The 20,850-nt window shown below is 30.9% G+C and overlaps 1 protein-coding gene across 9 annotated transcripts in view; it reads left to right on the forward strand.

Annotated features, from left to right (window-relative positions):
- The window catches only part of LOC143236862 (CCR4-NOT transcription complex subunit 7-like), a 45,764-nt gene that overhangs the window by 9,169 nt on the left and 15,745 nt on the right, over positions 1 to 20,850 (forward strand). For 8 of the 9 annotated variants that reach the window (XM_076475500.1, XM_076475498.1, XM_076475494.1 and 5 more), the window contains 4 exons: positions 8,200 to 8,393; positions 12,586 to 12,747; positions 18,856 to 19,033; positions 19,169 to 19,246. In XM_076475500.1, the coding sequence (XP_076331615.1) occupies positions 8,200 to 8,393; positions 12,586 to 12,747; positions 18,856 to 19,033; positions 19,169 to 19,246 (612 nt within the window). Of the gene's footprint in view, positions 1 to 8,199; positions 8,394 to 12,585; positions 12,748 to 18,855; positions 19,034 to 19,168; positions 19,247 to 19,949; positions 20,585 to 20,850 lie in introns of those variants that run through there. The other variant, XM_076475501.1, reaches the window with a different exon arrangement.

The following is a 20,850-nucleotide window of genomic DNA, read 5'->3' on the forward strand; positions in this document are numbered from 1 at the left end:
TCTCCCATGAGAACCACAAAGAATGGAGGATAAAAAAAAAAAAGTATTAAGCCCATCTGTTTATGCTTAATGCCCACTGTTTTATCTAGTGAAAGTACTGTATGATGCTGCTTTTACACCTGGCTAGTACCTACTGTTCCTATGTATAGTAACCCTTTGCAAAGTCTATCAATGTTGGATGTTATGCAAATAATGGAAAATTTCTTTTTGGTCCACAAACCTCTTAGGTGTTCTCTGATATACAGGTTCCTCCATCCTGTTTTCTTCTAGTAAAATAATTGAAGAATCTTTGTTTCCTTAGTCAGAAGCTATTAGAGAAATTAATATGGAGAGTTCCCCCCCTTAGTATAATCACACTGGTGCGAGACTAAATGGATGCACCTATTGATTGAAAGTAGGGTGGAGTGTAGGCCTACCCCTACACTAAGATCAAGACTGTTAACAGTGATTATGCCAAACTTGTTGGATCTTATATTCTCCTCTGGTTGCATGTCAGGCATGATTCATCACTACATCTTTTTATTATGATAAGCATTTTATGTATTTTTCACAAACTGTAGTGCTTGGTTTATTGCCTCAGATTTACTACATACATACGCTTTGCCAGCCCAAGGGACAAAGAGGAACTTACAAGCCCATCGCCAATCATCTCTCAACTGTAATCACATCTTATTACTCAGCTTTACATGAATTGAGTTTTCCACCTCCACCACCTTTAAGGCAGCTTGTTTGCAAAGCCAACCACCCGTTTTGAAAAGTAATACTATCTAAACTGCAGATGACTCCTATGCTGCCAAACTTTGAATTTGATCCCTTGTCCTATTGTTTTCACTGCTGAACACAAAAATGTTTGGATCTACGTCATCTATTCCCTTATTAATCTTAACCACCTTAATCAAATCCTCTCTGACCCTTCTCTCCAGAAAAATCAAGTTTGGGAGTATTAGTCTCCTCATAGGACAATCTCACCATCCCAGTGGCTCTTCTCTAAACCTTTTCCCACAAATCAATGTCTTTCTTGAGGAAGGGATCCCAAATCTGTACACATTACCCTAACTGAGGTCTTACAAGTGATCTGTACAGTGAAACAATATCTGTTGTCTTGTATTCTATGGATGATACCCAAAAACCTATTAGCCCTATAGCTAGCTACAATACACTTTTTATATAACTTAAGTGATTTTTCAACATAATACCAAAATTGTTTTCTTCATCCACAGTATTTAATGTATTCTCATTTAAATTGTAACAATAATTTGAATTGTGAAAACCTACATGCATCACCTTACATTTCGGATAATTGAATATCATCTGTCATATATTGGCCTAATGCATCAAATAAAATAAATATTCTAGTAAGTCTGCTACATCTTTGGTATAGTTAGCCATCCCAAAAATCTTAATATTATTTGCAAACTTCAAAATTTTGTTAGTCATTTTGGAGTCAATATCATTAATATAATTTACAAACAGTAGAGAACTCAGCACTGCTTGTGACTATGATCCAGTCAGATCAAATTCTATTTATTACTACTCTCTACTTTCCAGCCAATTTTCTGTCCAATTTAATAACATTTTACCCCCCATTTACAGATCTAATTTTTGTAACAATTATTTTGTGAGGCAACATAACAAATGCTTCCTGAAATTCCAGGTACACCAAATCCACAGTATTTCCTATATAAATTCTTATAGTAATATTCCCAAATAATGTCAGAAGATTTATTAAACAAGGCTTCCCTTAGTGAAACCATACTAACTCTTTAACACTATATGAAACTGCTTTAAGTGACTCTGTAATGCATCTTTAATCACATTCTCCCTCTGCAACAATTTAGCACCATGTAGGAGATTCCTTTGGTTTTGCCTTTCACTCTTCCAGCTCAATTGAAAAAAATAGAGTATTCTGTGTTTGAGATTGATATGGTTTCCCATTAAATGATGACCTACTATTCCCCCCCATAGATATCATTCCATGAATTTTCCCTTTCTATCATTTATACCTTATAAAAGAAGTTAATCTTTTAACTTTTTATGTATACTGGGCCCTCCACCATGTGGATGTGAATTTTAGCTTTTTGCCTTGGTTGAAAATTTGTTTCATATGAATACATATAGAACTACCTGCACTTAACATAGAAATGTCTCTATTTTATCATGCTTAAAAGTTTTGCGTGTACCCATGCACGTAAGTGAATAATTATTTTTGTGGAAGAAATTTATCAAACATATCTTTAGTAATAACAAATTACACAGGTAGTTTAGATGTTTTTGTATGTTACTGGATATAATAAGTTTTATTACATTGATGGTAAAAAAGGGCCATTTCTTCATCATTAAAACATTTACAATCATATTTACCTGTGCATTTAGATATTTTGTTCTACTAAATAAGGTTCTAGATTTATTAAAAACAAGTGTGAAGAATAAATAGTGGATTTGTAATGTGAGAAATAATTACTTGCACAGACCAGATGTTTTCATTTTTCAACATGCAAGTTTTATTTGTACTCCATGTTCCCCCTTTTTCACTTATGCATGATGTCTAGGCCTAAAGCTGAGTGCTACTGGCAAATGTCTGATAAAAAAATATCTTGTATACTATGATTTTAAAAAGTAATTTTAAACATGAAAAACATACAAGTTTCTAGAATATGCTGTTTACAAAAATTCAAGCAATTTTTCACAATATTAATTCAAAAAATATTTGCTTCCTACTGGCAACAGTGCCTTGAACTTGACTCTGAGAAGCAACTTTCAAAAGACACACATCTTTTTTTTTTTTTAAGTTTTGATGCTAACTAAAGGATTGAAGCCATTTTGAAGAAAGATAAATGGCTTAAGAAAAATATTGTTTTACTTAACCCAGTATTTTGGCTTACACCTCAGGGTTTCTAGTGCCATTGGTTACAAATTTGATTTTTGTAAAGCCATAGGCACAAACATATTGAAAGGAATAAACAATCAAGAAGTTATTTAGTTGCCCACTTCTGCCATACTGCTGTACCTGATGCTTACCCATGTAAAAAACTTGCATCATACTAAGTTGAATAGGTTCTATGTATTTATTTAACTTTAATCAATTTGCATTGTATGACAATTATCTATGGTATTAGTTTTAATGTATAGTATTAATTCTTAAAATACAGGCTTCTTGTTAGGGTTCTACAGTCAAGGATCTCAGATTCTTAATTCTTCAAGGGTTCAATAGGCAAAATTTAATAAACTAGAAAAAAGAAGAAAAAAAAGCACTTCATTTTCAGTGAAGAACTTTATTTACAATGTACACTAAATATTTACTTTCTGCAAGTGGAAAATAGCACGTTAATTGTTCAATGAAAAATCTTACTTTCAGTTGGCAGTATATATTGTTTCTGTGTATGAGTGCAAAGCAATTTTTAATAAGATTAAAAATATTTTTCTTCATCTGAAAATTTCCAGTTATTTATCATTTGCATAACCTCTAAAACTTCCTAAATAAATATAAAATGTTTTTTGTTATATTTTCAAAGAACCTTTGTTATTTGTTTACCCTAACCTTATATGAAGTCAGTTGATTTCACCAACCTCGTAATCATTATGAAAAAAAATTAGGAAATAATTATAAATTTCCCCTGTTTTCTTTTTGGAATGACTGCAAATTGTACAGAAACATAAAAATAGAATAATAACATACAAATAGGAAACAGTATTCCAATACTATGACAGTATGTGACTTTCTAACTGTTATAAATACAGCTAAGCTCACTGATGTATTTTCCATGATAGTAAAATTTGAACTTGAAGGAAATAAATAACTCTGTGTACAAGCAATAATGTAATAAAATACATCATTTTACATGAAATCAATAGCAAGCCAAACTTATTCTAAATAATATAGTCTTAAATGTCAGAGAGAGCTTTCAGCAAATTCTGAAAGAGAGAATGTGACAGATGGACATGGCAAGAGGAGTGTGATTTTCTATATTGTTGCTCTGTAACTAAAGATTGAAGACTATGTAAATTATGCTTTTCATGGGTGATGAAAATATCATAACAAGTAGACATATAATACTCTTGCTTATATGTATGATACTGGAAAAAACTTTCTTTTTACATGATGTGGAACCTCCAACTTCATGAAATTTTTATACTGTGTGCATATAGATTTGCAGTAGGGTTCATGGTTGTCCTGTTTCTCATCATGGAGAACTTTATTTTTCTCCATTTTCAGGATGCAGTTATGATGTAATAAATACTTCACATGTGAATCTAATGCACTGAGGTCACAGGTAATTGACTAGAATAAAATAAATTTCAAATTTCTTAGAGGGCTGGTTAAAAATTAGAGAAAAGGGAAGGCATAAATGACAAATATCACAATTCTCATTTAGGAGAGGTTTAGAATTTTTTTAGATATTTCCTTATAAATTAAGAAATTAAAGTCTATATAATACTAAACTTTGATTTATTATCTACGGCCTGATATGGAGTTTATTCACGTACGTTGAAATCAAGTAGTTTAAATTTTGAATGCAACTCTGAAAGGTTGTGATGTGCACTTTGGTCTACCCAAGGTGAAAGCTTTTGTCATGCGGTACTTTCACATGGCTTTATGTTCTTGCAATATATTATTATTGGTGAAATCTGTTTGAAGTTAATTGTGGACAGCTATGTGCAAATGTTATTCTATTTAGTTTGTTATGGTACAAAGTTTTAACCAAAGTACTTGTGCTTGCCTTGTGTTTGGGGTATTCAGCAGTGCATATTTGGTACCTAGTAGTTAAATCTTATGGGTCTCAGCAAATTCTATTGCATACGGGACCTGAGAGTTTGGGTTGATTGGAATCATGAAAATAGTGACTGCTTTGCTCAGATGCAATAAACATGGTACATAGAGCTTTAGGTATGACAGTTTTGTTTTGGTAATTAATGATTCACAAAGCAGACTTAATCTTGTCATATACTCTTGAGATGAGGGCTGAAAATACCATGAACAGCAAGGATACTCAGCTGATATTCTGTAGTCAGAGGATTTTTTCCTGGTTTACTTGATATTCATAATTAATTGTAGTTTATATTCAAACTTTTTTGTACTCCAGTCTCTGTGGCCATGATTGCATTATAAGAGTAAAATCCCACTAGTTGATTTGAGTAGCCCATCAGTTGGTGGTAGATGGTACTGATTAACTTTCTTCTCCCTTACCTGTCACTGTAATGTTTGGAATAACTTGCACTGATATCTGTCTCTAATAGATTTATTTAAAACTTAACAACAGCTACAAGTAAACAGTACCTTTTTCAACCATACTTGGATCCCTGCCTTTAAAAAACCCAAGAAAAACAGGTGTTTGATGCAAGCTGAAGTTTACTGCACAGAATATCAACCATGCATTAGTATTGAGCAATAATTTCATCATTTGCATCACTATACAGTAGTGTGTTGTTTTTCAGTCACAAAACAGTAAAGTGATGTTATGTAAGCAATGCTTAAAGCTGTGATTTGTACTGTTATGATGCTAGTAAAATGTGTGCATGACATATGAACTTCGGAAGCAAGAAATAAATACATTTGAGTTTTGTGTACTCTTGAAACGGAACACTTTTTACAATGCAATGGAATGTAGTAAATAGGCAATGTTATTGCCAGATAAATCCACAATTTCAGAGAGATGTGAGCATGGTATTTCTACTTACTTAAAATTTTTTTGATTTATCATCTCCACAAGAAGATAGAAACTTCATACCTGGTAGTTTTACTGACATTAAGTATCATATGTACTTTTAATTAGCTAGAAGCTGATTTGACTAATGTAATGTAATGTTGTAAAGTCAAATGAGTTGCATGATAAAAAAAAAAATATATGTTTAATTATTTGAAAAAAAAGCAAGAAATTAGCTTATATAAGACTGCGTAATGTGAAAACTGCATTTTGATACTAAACTATTTAAGATGTATTGAAAATTTTGTTTTTTAATTGAACTCTGATTGTGCAGGTGTTTATTAACTTGATAAACAAGTACAAAAACCCATTTGAATTATCAGATGCTTTGAGAATTATACCGGTATAAGAAAAATGTCGCACTTACAGAATCATGGTGAAAAACAAAACTGTTGATTTTGTAACAAAGCCATTTATTAAACACAAAACAATGGGAAAGTTTAGGACCAAAGAGTCCAAAAGCTTGAGAAAGGTTGAAAGAGTAGTATTAGGTAGAAATTAAAAGACACTGAAAGGGAAAATATACATAACTTGTATCTGTGGGATAAATGTGACAATTATCACAACTGCGTATACACATCTGTGTTTAAACATGCATTCATATATATGTACACCATAGAAGCATCTACAGTAATGATGATTAAGAAAAAAAAAGAGGCCTACCCTTAAAAGGGTTGGTTACAAACAGCATTTAATTTCTTGGTCTGGTTTATTGTGATGATTCTTTATATGAGTTAAGATGTCTTAACCTAAAGACAATAACAAAACTATTACTGTACAGTACAGTTTTTCCTGCAAAATATTTTTACAAAAAAACAGGTAAATTAGACCACTATTCTCCTTGCATGTTCAAAGTCTTTCTAATGTACCTGGACAGTGATTTTCAAGGGCTCATATACAAGAAATCAATGGGCACAGAAGCCTGCAAGTGGTATCTGCAACTAGTGTAACGTGTATTCCGATTTCTGTTTATATCTTACAAAACTGGCATGTTGGCTTGAATGTGAGACTGGATGCTGTGTCCTAAGGAACCAGTCTGTGCAAAGATGCTTATGTGGGTGTAATTATGTCATCACATTAGTCTAATAATGTGTATAGTTAATTTTAGCATTTTTCTTGGCTATTGCAATTTGTAATTTCCAATCATAACTTTAATATAAACTACCATCATTTCCTTGCAAATACTTTTGCAGGTTTCTCTGTATAATTTGTAAATATTATTTTTATATCATCTGCTAGTAAGATGATAAACTACATGCACTTAAATACAAAATGAAATTGGTTTTATCCATTGTGCTGATATACCTCATTTGTAACATGCTAGGTATTGCTGTTATAGGTTTAAATAATTGTTCTTACATTTGTCTAAAACATGGCTATTGTGATTTTATAAACCTAAGTGTGTGTGAATTATTTTTTATTGCTCTAAGGAGGATTTCAGTGAATTGTTATTAATTTTGGTACCAATTTGTTTAACTTTTTTCAATACCTTTGGCAAATGATTACAGATATCCTTTTCTTTGAAATGTTAAGTTTTCCCTCATATCTTTTACAATTGTGGAACAGAAGAATTTCATATAAAAATTTTGTAACTTCATAAAAGATCAATTTTAGCCCTCATTTGTACATTCGAATCACAAAATTGCAACAAAAAGATGCAGGCATCATACATAGTCATAGGTCAAATAGCTGTCAAAGATTAAGGTCAATGAGTATGCAGATTGTAACCATAAGATGTAAATAAACCTTTAAAGTACTACATATAGGTAAAACCCCACAGTTTCCACTGAATAGTATTTATATGGAGTAATTGTTTGATTCATGCACAGAAATATTACCTTCTAGTCACATAACTATGTTATAAAGCTATCTAATGTGCTGTAGAAAATGATTAAAGATCAGAAAATGTAATTTTACAAAGATTACATTCATTTTAATAATAAACTATTGTGCATGAAATGCAAAGATATAAGTAGAATATACAAAAAAACTTGTTAATACAAGGAGCATATCGAGAGAAATATTCAGATGTAATATACTTGTGTGAGGTTGATTATTCAATAGTATAGGGTATGTAGCTGTAATGTTGGGTAATTACACTATACACATCTGTAAGATTAGGTTAAGTATAATGTGTAATGAAAGCTTTATTGGTACATGTTTTTAATGTACTTCTAGGATTTGTTTTTTTAGTGCTCACTTCAAATTGTACTTTTTTTTATACTAATTGTCAGAAAAATTAGTGCTTTGTAACTTAAAATATAATGCAATATATTTTGTGGTAAATGTCAAGAAACAAACCATAATATTAGGATTCATGAAAAGTTATTTTAAACTAATTCAAAGCAGTATGAAAAAACATAAAAGGAATATTTTTGGAAAATATTTAGGTTTTTATATTTGTAGTCATTCATTTTCATAAACAAATTTTTAAGATAGTTATTTTAAAGCATTTTAATTAAACCATAAAGTTTTTTAATATTCCTGTATATTTTAGGATACAGAGTTTCCAGGTGTGGTAGCACGACCAATAGGAGAGTTTCGGAGTACTTCGGAATATCAGTACCAGTTGTTAAAGTGTAATGTGGACTTGCTCAAAATTATTCAGCTCGGACTCACTTTTTTAAATGAACGGGGAGAAACACCACCTGGTTATTCTACTTGGCAAATCAACTTTAAGTTCAATCTGACGTATGAAGTTTTTTTTTTCTATCTAAATTTTATTTTTATCATAGTTTTAGAAGTCATAAGTAACATCTTTTAACAAAAACTAGTAAAATGTATTTAGACATAGATAGATCTGAAATGCACTATTTACATACCTCTGATTTCCCAGGGATAAATTAAGAATAATGTGGAGAAAAAACATGTTTCTAGTTAAGTTGTTTTTATAACAGTGTTACAGACATAGTTATTCAAAATTGGTTAATCACTCAAATAAACTACAAAATAGTCTACTGAAAATTTAAATTTTAAATTTTCACAATATAGTGTAAATTGAGTTTGTTGTAATGTTTCAACAACACATTTGTATTATAAGTGCAAAGTACTGTACATCCTTCTAAGTATTTGTTTGAAATACTTGGTTGTAAGTCTTGCAACATAGTTGAAGATGTACTACCAAAGAAGATGAATTATCTATTTTCTGGTATAAGTTGTAATCCCAGATAATTACATGAATACTGAAAAATCCATAAATGGATGAATTAATAAGTTTTTGAATGCAGTTAAACAATAGAAGAGGCCTAATCTATATATACTGTTGACATGCATAATTTGTGCTTTAAGTATGTGATATTCAAACACATATGGTAAGTGCGTGTCTAATGGGATCGTTATTATTTTAAAAATATTAAGGATAATTCATAATGTTAAATCAGAATATAGAATTATATCTACTTGTAAATTTGGTACTCTTGATAAATGTGTGTAGTAATACAGAATTCTAACAACAGCAAGTTACTCTGTTAGAATTATTGGCATTAAAGTGATATATGACTGCTTAACACAGTTGTCCACACTTGAAATAATGAAAACATTTTAAATGTTTTGCTTTATTCATTCTTCTATCTCACTATTGTTTTCTTGGCATTGTTTAATGTATGCCTTATAATTCTAATTATCATCAGTGTTGGGCTTGCTTATGTTTGCTTTGTCACCCAAGTTAATTTAGATAAATTATAGGTTAGATATTGATTACCACTTTGTTTTCTTAGTAGAACTTCATAAGTCCTTTTCTCACTAGGTATGTTTAGATTGTTTATACATTGCATATAATTACTAGTAGTAACATTTAATTTGTTGTTCTTTAAGATTTTTTTTAGCCATTGTTAGTTATGTTCCTTATAATCCTAACTTTTATTTGCTCTGCTACATTACTTATACATTAATTTCTTTCTCATTCATAGGGCTGACCTTTGCATCAGCCCCTTTTTTACACATTCTTGACACTTGAAACCAAATTGTGTGCCTAATCTACAGTTCGTGGTTTATCCGTACAGTGCTCACATCATCAATAGTGTATTGCTCAAAGAGTAGTATTCCAGTTCATGGCTGTACCATTTGAATTAACCTTTGTTCTTTTAAGTGTTTTGTCAGGTGATGCAAACTGTCATCCAACATCTACACTCAGTGGATCTTTGCAATTATCATTACATGGATAACTGACACCTGCTCATTTCTTTCCATTCACAGTCCAGTGACCACACTTTTCTGCTCCTACAATAAGCAGTACAGATGATATTCCTGGTGAAATGGGGTAATCTGTCATTACCCCCCCCCCTCCCCAGTCATTCTTTTGGAGTTTTTCTTCATTTGTACCTCAGTTAAGCCTGGTATTCTTGTCTTCATCTTTGGGATATGGAGCAAACAGTACATAAGGCCCTCACTTCACATTCTTTCCCAGCTTGAAAAGTTCTATCTCTTTTGGAATTGTATGTTTCTTTGGAAGCTCTCATTCCTATAGGCTTCAACTTTCCTTTTCCAATCCATCAAACTTTTCCATGTCCATTTACTAAGAGAAATGGTCTACCTTCTACCAAAGATAGAAGACCTTTGGTCTCTTTCATGTGGTTTCCATCTATCTTACCCTTTTGGTCCTTATCTTTCTCAATTATTTACTTGATTTTTTGACAAAGACTTGTCCACTTCAACTATGTATGGCTATCGGGCAGGCTTGTTTGACACCTTTGAGTTCTTCAAGCTTTATAAGATGTTTTGTCTTACCATTTCATTACTCTCCTTTTCTGATCATTTTGAGTCATAAGTTCTCCATATTCCTTTGATTTACCTGATGGGGGGCTTAATGGGTCCTTTTATGTCTTTTTCCCATATTCCCATTGAACCTCTGTCTGTCTGTTCCATATGCTAACTCTCCATCAATACTTATTTCCTTCTCATTCTTGTTTCTTAATATCATCAGTCAAATATTTCTACCATTCATGTTCTCTGCATCCTCTACCATTCCTTTAATGTCATTCTATATCCTAAATAGTCCTTCTTTCCTAAGTTCTGTGTTACACACAAAAATGATTCAGCTTTTACATACAATTCCTTACATTTTATCTTCTATCTGTACTCATTCTGTTTGGCTTCTTTGTCAGGTTTGCTTCTTGGTATTAGATGTATTATGTTTTATAATTTATCTCAAACGAGATTCTGATTTATTATGCTACATGCATTACGTATTAAGATTTCAAGTGGTCAGAAATTTGAATTTGAATTCAAAGTTAACTAAATACTGATATGTATTAAATTTATATTTACCAACAAGGTTAATACACAGAATTTTTTTAAACACAAATATAATGTACTACACAAACAACAATGCAACTTATAATAGCAATTATTACAAATAATGATTTAAATTCAATAGTTTTGCAAAACTTAATAATGCTACAAATTGCCATATGGTGTGATTGTACACTGACAAGCAATTGTGGAATGCACCCAATTGATTACCAGACTGTTACTTTCAACTAACAAACACAGTTAAGGAGTTAAGCTAGCTAGCTGTTGTTCTTTGGTTGGCCTCTCACCTCTTACAAGCTTGTTTTTACAGAAAATATTTAATGTCCTGGTAGAAATCATAATATATGAAGTACTTCATTGAAGTTGAACAGTTTGTAATGTTAAGAATTTATAAGCATTAGCCACAATTATAGCTTCTGGGGCCTATAGCACACTTTCCGTAGCTGACCATTACTAATATTTTTGGTAGTTTGGTTTATGAAGTTTTAGGTAAATTTCTAGAAAGTCATCTAAGTTCAAACATGCTAGCATTTTCATGAAATAAATATTGTTGATTTTTACTTTTAAGAATCTTCTACAAATTTACAGAATAGGTGGGACTTGTGCAATAAACATCTAACAATACACGCTACAAGCGTTAAACTGGAACAAACATAGGTATCAAAATAAACATATCTGTAAATCTGTTACAGGTGGCATGTATTGCTGAAAAAAGAGCAACAAATCTGTTTATGTGACATCATATGATGCTTTCAAGAGAAAAAAAGCATGCACACAGAAATAAGAATACTTAATCCATTCTCTGGTAATTTATCAGCTTGTGTATCCTATAGTGTTTACAACAAGAGTAGTAAGTTTGCATTTTGAATCTATGAAAGCATTTATTATATTATGTGATTCAGAACCATTCCAATAAACACTGCAAATGTTTGAATATTGGTCATCCTTCTGCAATGTTTGTAATTTAGCAACATACCATACAGGCATATAGGCTTTATTGAGTGCCTATATATAGAACAAGACTAAAGACACTGCTATAAATCCAGAATATCAAGGAGCCTAAGATTTATTTTGGTTACAAATAATTGAAAAAAGAGACTGAAAAGGTCTGCCTTTAATGGTGCAGTGCCCATAAACTGAGGTTCTACTATAATGTACTTGTATTACTTTAAAACAGCAGCAGTTCAAAAGAAAGTAATTTGAAGTATGAGTTGCAGTGACACAGAAATGAGAGACAAATTTTTAAAACAAGAAATGTCTGTTTTTAGCAGCATCCAATTTGTTTTATTTTTTTCCATAAATAAAATACAATACAAATTATACACAGGACTAACCAAAAATGCTAGTATGAATAGTTTTTAAGCTGAGTATTTCCAAAAAGAAATTGTTGAATTTTTTAATGTGATTCAAAACGTGTTGGAAAATCAAATTTAAAAAAAAAAACATATGAAGGAAAATATTTAATTGTCATGAGTAGGTTGGGGGCTGGGGGACTTCATTTAATATTATTTTTTCTGCAAGAAATTCTCATTGTCTGCCCATTGTACTTTGAATCTGATATTCAACTTTGAACTGAGTGTCCGTTTTTTTAATCTAGACTATCTGCAAACTGTTGATCATTATTTATTTTCAGAGAGGATATGTATGCCCAAGATTCTATTGACCTCCTTACAAATTCAGGCATTCAGTTTAAAAAACATGAAGAAGAAGGAGTTGATCCCTATGAATTTGCCCAGCTGCTAATGACATCTGGTGTGGTTCTCTCAGAAAATATCAAATGGTTGTCTTTTCACAGGTATGTATGAACTTAGATTGTGGTCATGCCTCTTAGAAAAGTGTTTTTCACTGCATTTTTGCATGTTTGGTTTTATTTATTTAAATAAGTTATAATAATAATAATAGTGAAAGTGGTAGGACTTGTCCAAAAATTCATTATTTCTCTTTATTTCTGTCTTCAAAAAAGTTTATAAAATATACTGTAAAAACCAGATCATTTCCTTTGTTTCTCTTAGCATGTTACAGCAATTAATTTTTAGATAAATTGAACTTCAATAGGTTTTTAATTTTTGTTTTTCTTGTTACACTACATTTCTCATATATTTTCTTAAATATTTGTTAATGTTTGTTAATTTTGAATGATAATGAAAACTTGCAACTTATGAGTGGTATCTTGTGTGTGGAAAAATTCATATACATGCATAGTTCTAAATTCACTATTTAATATCTTGTAGGTACTGAAATATCCTTGCCTTGAAATTTATGGTGACAGTTGCAATTGTACATGATATGTAATTTTTAAAGTAAGATATCACCTTCGTAATTAAAAAATGACAATGCTTGTACGTACATATATCAACTATTTAAAAGCTTTAGTCTAGTGGTTTTTGACAATAAAATTGTCAGAACTAAATATGGAAATAAGTGTAGATGAAAACTCTATTCATTACTGACTATAGATTGTAAATCTTTTTGGATATCTTTAAATATGATATTATCATATCAATAACGATTTTCAGCATTCCACAAGAAAGTCAATATTTGACTTAAATATTTGAAAGCTAAATTGTGTAGTTTTGTTTTTACCTTGAATCTTTTGTGCATATTTTGTAATTTTTATTTTTAAATATACTAAAACTAAAATTTTAAATTACCTATGGAGAATATTTTACATTAGGTATAAGAATTTTCAAGTTTCTAATCAGTTTTTGTGAAAATTTTATGTATTATAATATCAAAGTGTCTTTAAGGTAGCATACACCATTTTATATGCAGAAACATATTAATCCTTTCCATATAGGTCATGGATCAAAGACCATGTTATTGCAGCTGTTTACTTACATTCAAAATTTTATTAAACTACTATTCTATGAACTTGTGCCATTAATTTTGGTATCAGACTTTATAATTCAAAGTTTCTTACTATACACTATTTAATTTTTTTAATTTAAAAGTAAATATAAAAAACACATCTTAACATCAAATTTTTTATGTGTCACTTGTTGAATGAAGCACTTGTTCAAATTAGATGTTTGTAATGTCAGAATACAAAGTCTCGTTTTGTATGAATTAGGAACTCAAAATATCGATACTAAAGAGATAAAATATCAAAATAATAATCTTCTACCCTTTCTGTTTACTGAGGTAATGCTCATACTGAATAAAATGCACTAGCTCCACTCATCTTATTCCATTTTAGGAAACACTCCTTTATATGGACTTCTATGTATATGGCATATGAATAACCAATCAAAAGCTCAAAATGTTCTCAAAGTGGTTTTCTCAGCTATTTTCAAATATAATGGTGTCATTTTTTTCTTTCAAGACAAACCTTTTTGTTGATAAGTTGAGTCTTTAGCCTGTTTGAAATGTCATTTTTATACTCAAATAAAACTTAATTAGTAACCTTGGTAAATTATAATGGAATTCTGTGGTATTGTTGTTGTTGTTGTTTTTTTTAAATGTATATAGACCTAAAAATCATTTCACTTCTTGGATACAGTGATATGAGTGCACATGCTGTAATAGTTGAAAACTCAATATAATAAAAATAATAAATATGTATAAATGTATAGTGTTATAACATTTAAGCCATTTAGACTTAACATTTGTATTTTCAAGTTATAATTTGTAGTAATTCTAGAAACATAAAAGTAATACTTTATACTTTTTACCTAATATTTATAGCAATTACAAAATTATTCAAATATACTGAACACATACAGTGATTCCATTTCAATAGTGAAAATAACAAAAAAGTAGTCTTTTCCTAAAATATTTGATAATTACCTGCAGGCTGTACAAAATTGCATGTGTGAAATTTGAAAATTTTCTTATATGTAAAAGTATTTTTAATCTTAAAATCAAAATTACTTTGCATGTTAGGTGCTCAACATTCTGAAGTTAAAAAATTTATGAGAAAATCTTCAATAAAAAACACGATTTTATTCAAAACCTAATATTTTGGGTACGAAAGCTTTGTAACATTAACCAGTAACCTGTGAAATTTTGTAAACATATGCATGCATTATCTAAATCACAGTATAAGTATTTTCATGGATACTTTCATGTATATGAACTTGGTGAATTCCAACCAGCCTGTAATGAAAGTTTAAAAATGCAAGTTTCACGGTTTACAGGATGTGGTATGCTTTTTCAACAAGACAAAGATCTTTAAAGAGACAGTCATGTGCCTAATTTTCAAACAAGTTTTTCTCAAGTTCTGACAGATGATATTCTTATAGTTGTGTTTAACTCATAACTTCAGATCTGTTTATACAGTGGAGTTCATAATTGGTATTAATATGCATTATTAGTGTATCTTTAATGTAATGTAAGGTAAAGTTGATAAGAGGTTTGGTGTTTATATAATGACCATTAACAGGTCTTTGTAGCATACTTCTACTCTAGCTATTATCATCAATGCATAATGCAATGAAATATTTACTCTATCTTTGAAGAAGAGTATTAAAATATCTTTTTTGGGCCATGTATATAATTTCATATCTTTATCAGTTCTTCAATAGATTTAATATTTTATATTTCTGTTACTTGCTGTTTATCATTTATGTATTCACAAATCAGCGGGTATTCATTGACAATGGAACAGCAGAAAAATTTCAGCAAATGCAATTTGCAAATATTGATGTTCTAAAACTTTCAAAGCAATGATTACATTAGAATGTTATTAAACCTTTCAAATATGAATTTTAAAACACAATTAATATATAATTAATTAAAATATAAAAGTAAAACCTAAACACAATTTAACTCTCTCACTAACTGTAACATATTTAAATATGAAACAACAGAAGTTTTGTCATGAACAAAGTAGCCAACATAAGTACAAGCAGTTGCATCTATCCAAAGTTGTTGGATTATAGTGTAAAATGAGCTATTTTTAATGACCGTGAATATGTATTAGCTACATGTACTCACAATACAAATCTCTAGATTAAGTATAGAAGGTTGCTGTGGCATTCATGAGAAGTTTACAGAATTTATTACTTGTTTTTACTGCATTCAACCAAATAACAGCAAAATGTGTCAATAAGATAAACTTGTATTACTGCCAAGACATAAGGGTGAAGGACTATAGTTGTGTGATACTACTTTACTAAAATTTGTAATTGTTTGTAGCTCAGGCATCATCTAACAACAAAATGAGAAGTTTTCATTATTGCTTTTGATGTTTCTTTTCAAATAAAAGAATTAACAACTAAGATGATAGAAAACAATCTTTAACTGTAATGTACATGGTAATAATAGTTTCATTGAAATATATTGATGGTAAAGTGATTTAATTAAATTTTGAATGTAAAGCAGTAACACTTTGTGATACATAGAGAAAGCAATTTAAAGTTTGCACTTGGGTAATAGGGTTGAGTAGAATTTTAAACCATGGACATGGAATCTTGGTTGTGTATGCCAATGAACTGCAACACTTACTACGTAACGCTATCTTAGCCTTTGTATTTCATCATACATTTCTTGTGAGTTGCAAGAGTTTCACCAAATGAAGAATGAATGAGAACTTAAAAAATGACAGAAAATATTGCATGTGGCAGGAGTGTTGTTTTGCAAATCAGTGTAAGTTTGTTAGAGTGTTGGAGTGAAAAACATTTGGAAACCACTTGTCTCTGAGTTACTTCCCAGTATCTTAATTTTTGGTCATAAAATTATACTCCTAATAAATTCCATATACAACCCCCACCACTTGCAGATTTGCTGGAATATCTGCAAGAATATTCAGAATGGTTATGATAACTGTTAGTCAATGCATGTGTACAGTGAATTGTTTCACAGATAACATATTTCTGATACAATACCTTACCTCTATTTACATAATAGCTTTTCTCATACAATGCTACAATCTATATGCAAAATTATTTGCTTGCTACTACTTCCACCTGCCTGATCTGTTTAATATAATACAGCTGTACTGTGGCATGCAAATATAAGCATTGGACAACCCTTCACCAATTGGAATAGAACACTTTTCTCTTTCTTATATTTTACCCTTTCCTCTGACTACCTAATTTTCACTCCCTTTCTAGATACTGGAATTTGTGCTCACCAGTTTGTAGCATAATGACACTATGGGGTCAGTATGCCTCATCCTCCTTGTACCTCAGATAATTAAACTTTGATGTTCCATTGTTTGGATTTTTTGTTTCTTCACTCTCAAACACTGGAGTCTTTGATCCAAGTATGGGGTTTTAGCCCTTACACCTTTGTGAGATTCACCCAAGCTCAATTTTCCTGTCTTCATTAGTCCCTATTCACTATTCTGAGATACCTCTCCTCCATTCATCTTCTGTCTTAGGCTATCCATCACTCCCCTGAGGGGTTGTTAAAGGATACTCACTTCATTATATATTGCACATTGATTCATTTGTCCTTTTTTCCTTCAGTTATGGCTCCTATGTTGTTTGGATCTCCTTTTCACTAATGCTTACACACATACAATTTATGTATGGGAATTTTGTATGGCCCAATTTTTGTGTGGAAGAGCTTTTGAAAATCTTCCTGACTCTCTTGACTCCCATGTGGAAATTGTTCATCAACACCCTTTCTTTATGTCCTTGGTTTCTCACCTACTGCAGCCTTTGTCTGCTCCTGTTCCCATTTCCTGCCTTTTTTTTTTCTGTGCCATTTTATGTTCCTCTCTCAAGTTTTGTTAGATGCCAAATTACTCATCTCTAGGTCTCCTGCTACCAACAGTACTGGTGACTGTCTCTTAGGTTCTGGGAAGATTAGAGCACTGTTAGTCCAATTTGTGTATCTGAGGAACAATTTCATTTTGGATTATTAGGTACTTCATGTGTTGGTGGAAGTTCTTTCCCTTCAATTTTTCAACCGTCTCAATTATTTCTTGGCCTAGCATGGCCTGGTGGATAGGGCATTTGACTCAATAGGAGGGTCATGAGTTTGAATCTCTGTCACACCAACTTGCTTGCCCTTTCAGCTGTGGGGGCATTATAAAGTTGCTGTAAATCCCACTATTTGTTGGTAAAGAGTAGACCAAGAGATTAGTGGTAGGTGGTGATGACTAGTTGCCTTCCCTCTAGTCTTACACTGCTAAATTAAGGACAGCTATTTGTTTTGTATGTCTGTCACAAAGCTATACAGTTAATACCCACTTTATGTGCTGGTCATATCCACTTTCTTTTACTTTTGTAGCATGGGTTTGTAGCTGGTGTGTCAGGTTCATATCCTTGTGATACTAAAAATATTCCCTTTACTTTTAATTGTGGATATGTTATAGACATGACCATTCAATCCTTTAGCATGTGTTGTGGGTCATAAAGTGCTGATGACTGATTGTCTTCCTTCTAATTAGGAGTTTCATATTAAAGATAGCAATAGGTAGTCTTACTAGTTTACCACAAACACAAAATGCAAATTCATTTTCTTTGAAATTGTGTTCTAGTTAAATTTGTTTTCTTTTCTTGCTCAAATACAGTTTCTTTATTTCATCTTGCCCGTAACACTGACCTTTCCTTCTTGTATAGTGAGTTGTATGGAATCTTCAATAAAACATAGCCATAATTATTCCACATACTAAATCCTTGAACATGTAATTTTTAAAATCAGGAGTTTGTGTGCTAGATCAGTAGTTGACCACAACCATTCCTCTGTTATTTTCACTTTATTCAGGACTTCTGCAACTTGCACATCTCTGTTGTTTTTTACTTTATGATCAGTATTGTTTTTCTATTTATTGAAACTTCAATAAATCTTATGAAAAGGTTTATTTCATACCTTGTTATTTTCAAATAGCAGTTGATTTTTTAAAAAAGTGCAGCATGATTTATACAACTAATAATGAAATAATAACGACATCTCTATGTATTAAACTTTTTTTTTAATGTGACTCTTTTTTTCTTTTTTATGTGTTTGCTAGTGGATATGACTTTGGCTACCTACTAAAAATAATGACAGGTCAGAACTTACCAGAGGAAGAGTCTGAGTTCTTTGAATTGTTAAAAATTTACTGTCCAGTAATTTATGATGTCAAATACCTAATGAAGAGCTGTAAGAATCTTAAAGGTGGACTCCAAGAAGTTGCTGAACAGTTAGAGGTAGGCCACTGTGATGTCTTTATCAACTGGTTAGAATTCATATGCTTGAAATTCTATATTCTAACTTGCATTGCTACAAGAATTATATAAAGGCACACTCTTTTACAGTAAGCTAAATTTTTTTCTTGCTTACAGTTGCAAAGAATTGGACCACAACATCAAGCTGGTAGTGACAGCCTTTTGACTGGTGCAGCCTTCTTTAAAATGAGAGAAGTGAGTAATGAATTTTTGTTGTTGTTGTTCTGTTTTGTTGTATGTGAAGCTGTTATTAAGGTTCATTATATCATATCTGTTAGTAGTTACTATTATTGGTCATCAAAACAATTTTCAGAACTACCTTTTTTCAAACTTAACACCAATTAAGTCCTTCACTTTTTCTTATTACAAATATTGGTTATGACATTATGCTTTATTCTTGACTGCAGATTTTTTTACTAATATTATATATATGTATATGTGTGTATGTCTATATATATAGATATAGGTATAAGGTATCAATGACATATCAGTATCCATTGTGTATTCAATTAATTTTTCATGTCAAAAAGTGCTTTCTTTCTTAAATACCAAATAATATTGTATGTAAATGAACCTTGGGTGAATCTGGGACAAAGTGAATGATAACTCCACAAATAACTTTGTGTCATTATGATTTTATGGCAGTTGATTAAATTGAATCACAATTATAAAGGATTGGTTTTGTTATTTCATATTTTTGAAAGAAATTATTAAAATATTGCATTTGAGACCAAAACTTTAGCTTTAAAAAATGGCATTTGGTATTAACTTTAGAAAAATTCATTTTGTTTTCTTATGCTAAATCTGTCTTGTATATTTCTCTACTGTAACTTTATGAAATAGTGAGTGTATTTGGAACAAACCATACATGTATATACATTGTTTATTTTGCATGTAGGGTATTACAAAGTATACAAAAGATTATGAAACTGAAACTTCAAAAGCAGTGTATACTATTCTTCATATCTGATCTTGAAAGTGCATTCAGTTAATATGGAAGTCTCAGACTTGAAAATACATATGTATAATCAGCAATTGAAACATTTGTTCTGAAACTGTCAAAACGTTGACAGACTTCAGAGAAAACCACAACACTTGTTAGAAGAGCAATAACAGCATTGAAACACTGTGACATTGTTTCAACCTACCACACACTGGCTGTCTTCAGAGGAAGCTTAAGTTCATCACTAAATAAAAGATGTTTTATACTTTATTTGTATTTCATAAGTATTTGTGTGAGATTTAAATATTAACCACAAACAAGTATTTGCATGGAGTGATACAATAATATATACAAATGCTTATACAACATGTACCTTGACAGTTTACAATATTTACCAGGAAATTACTATCAATTAGGAAAAACTAATATTGATACAAGATAACCATAATGTTTTAATTAGACGAGTTCTGAGAAATGTTGTTATCAACTTAGCAAACTCAATTTTTTCAAGTCATCTAAGCATAATAACTACATCTTAGAAATGTAGTAGGCCTGAAACTTTAACTTATTTAAATGCACAAAAGTTTTGTAAATACTATGATAGTAAAGACAGACAGCAGTATGTTTCAGGACAATATCAGTGTGTATCTAAACATGAATGACGTAAGACAGAAACCTGTGTGTATTAATGTGTAGATAAAATGATGACTGAACCTGCTGTGACATTAAATTTTTCATACTAAATTGTTTAAAAATTACTCTTCTACAAGACATAAATTACATAAGCTATGTTCCAGGGACCACAGACATACCAGCTGCACTAACCTCATGTTTGTATGTGAAAAGCCTTTTAACT

The sequence above is a fragment of the Tachypleus tridentatus genome, chromosome 13 (assembly GCF_004210375.1).
Source record: "Tachypleus tridentatus isolate NWPU-2018 chromosome 13, ASM421037v1, whole genome shotgun sequence".
Lineage (NCBI taxonomy): Eukaryota > Metazoa > Arthropoda > Merostomata > Xiphosura > Limulidae > Tachypleus > Tachypleus tridentatus.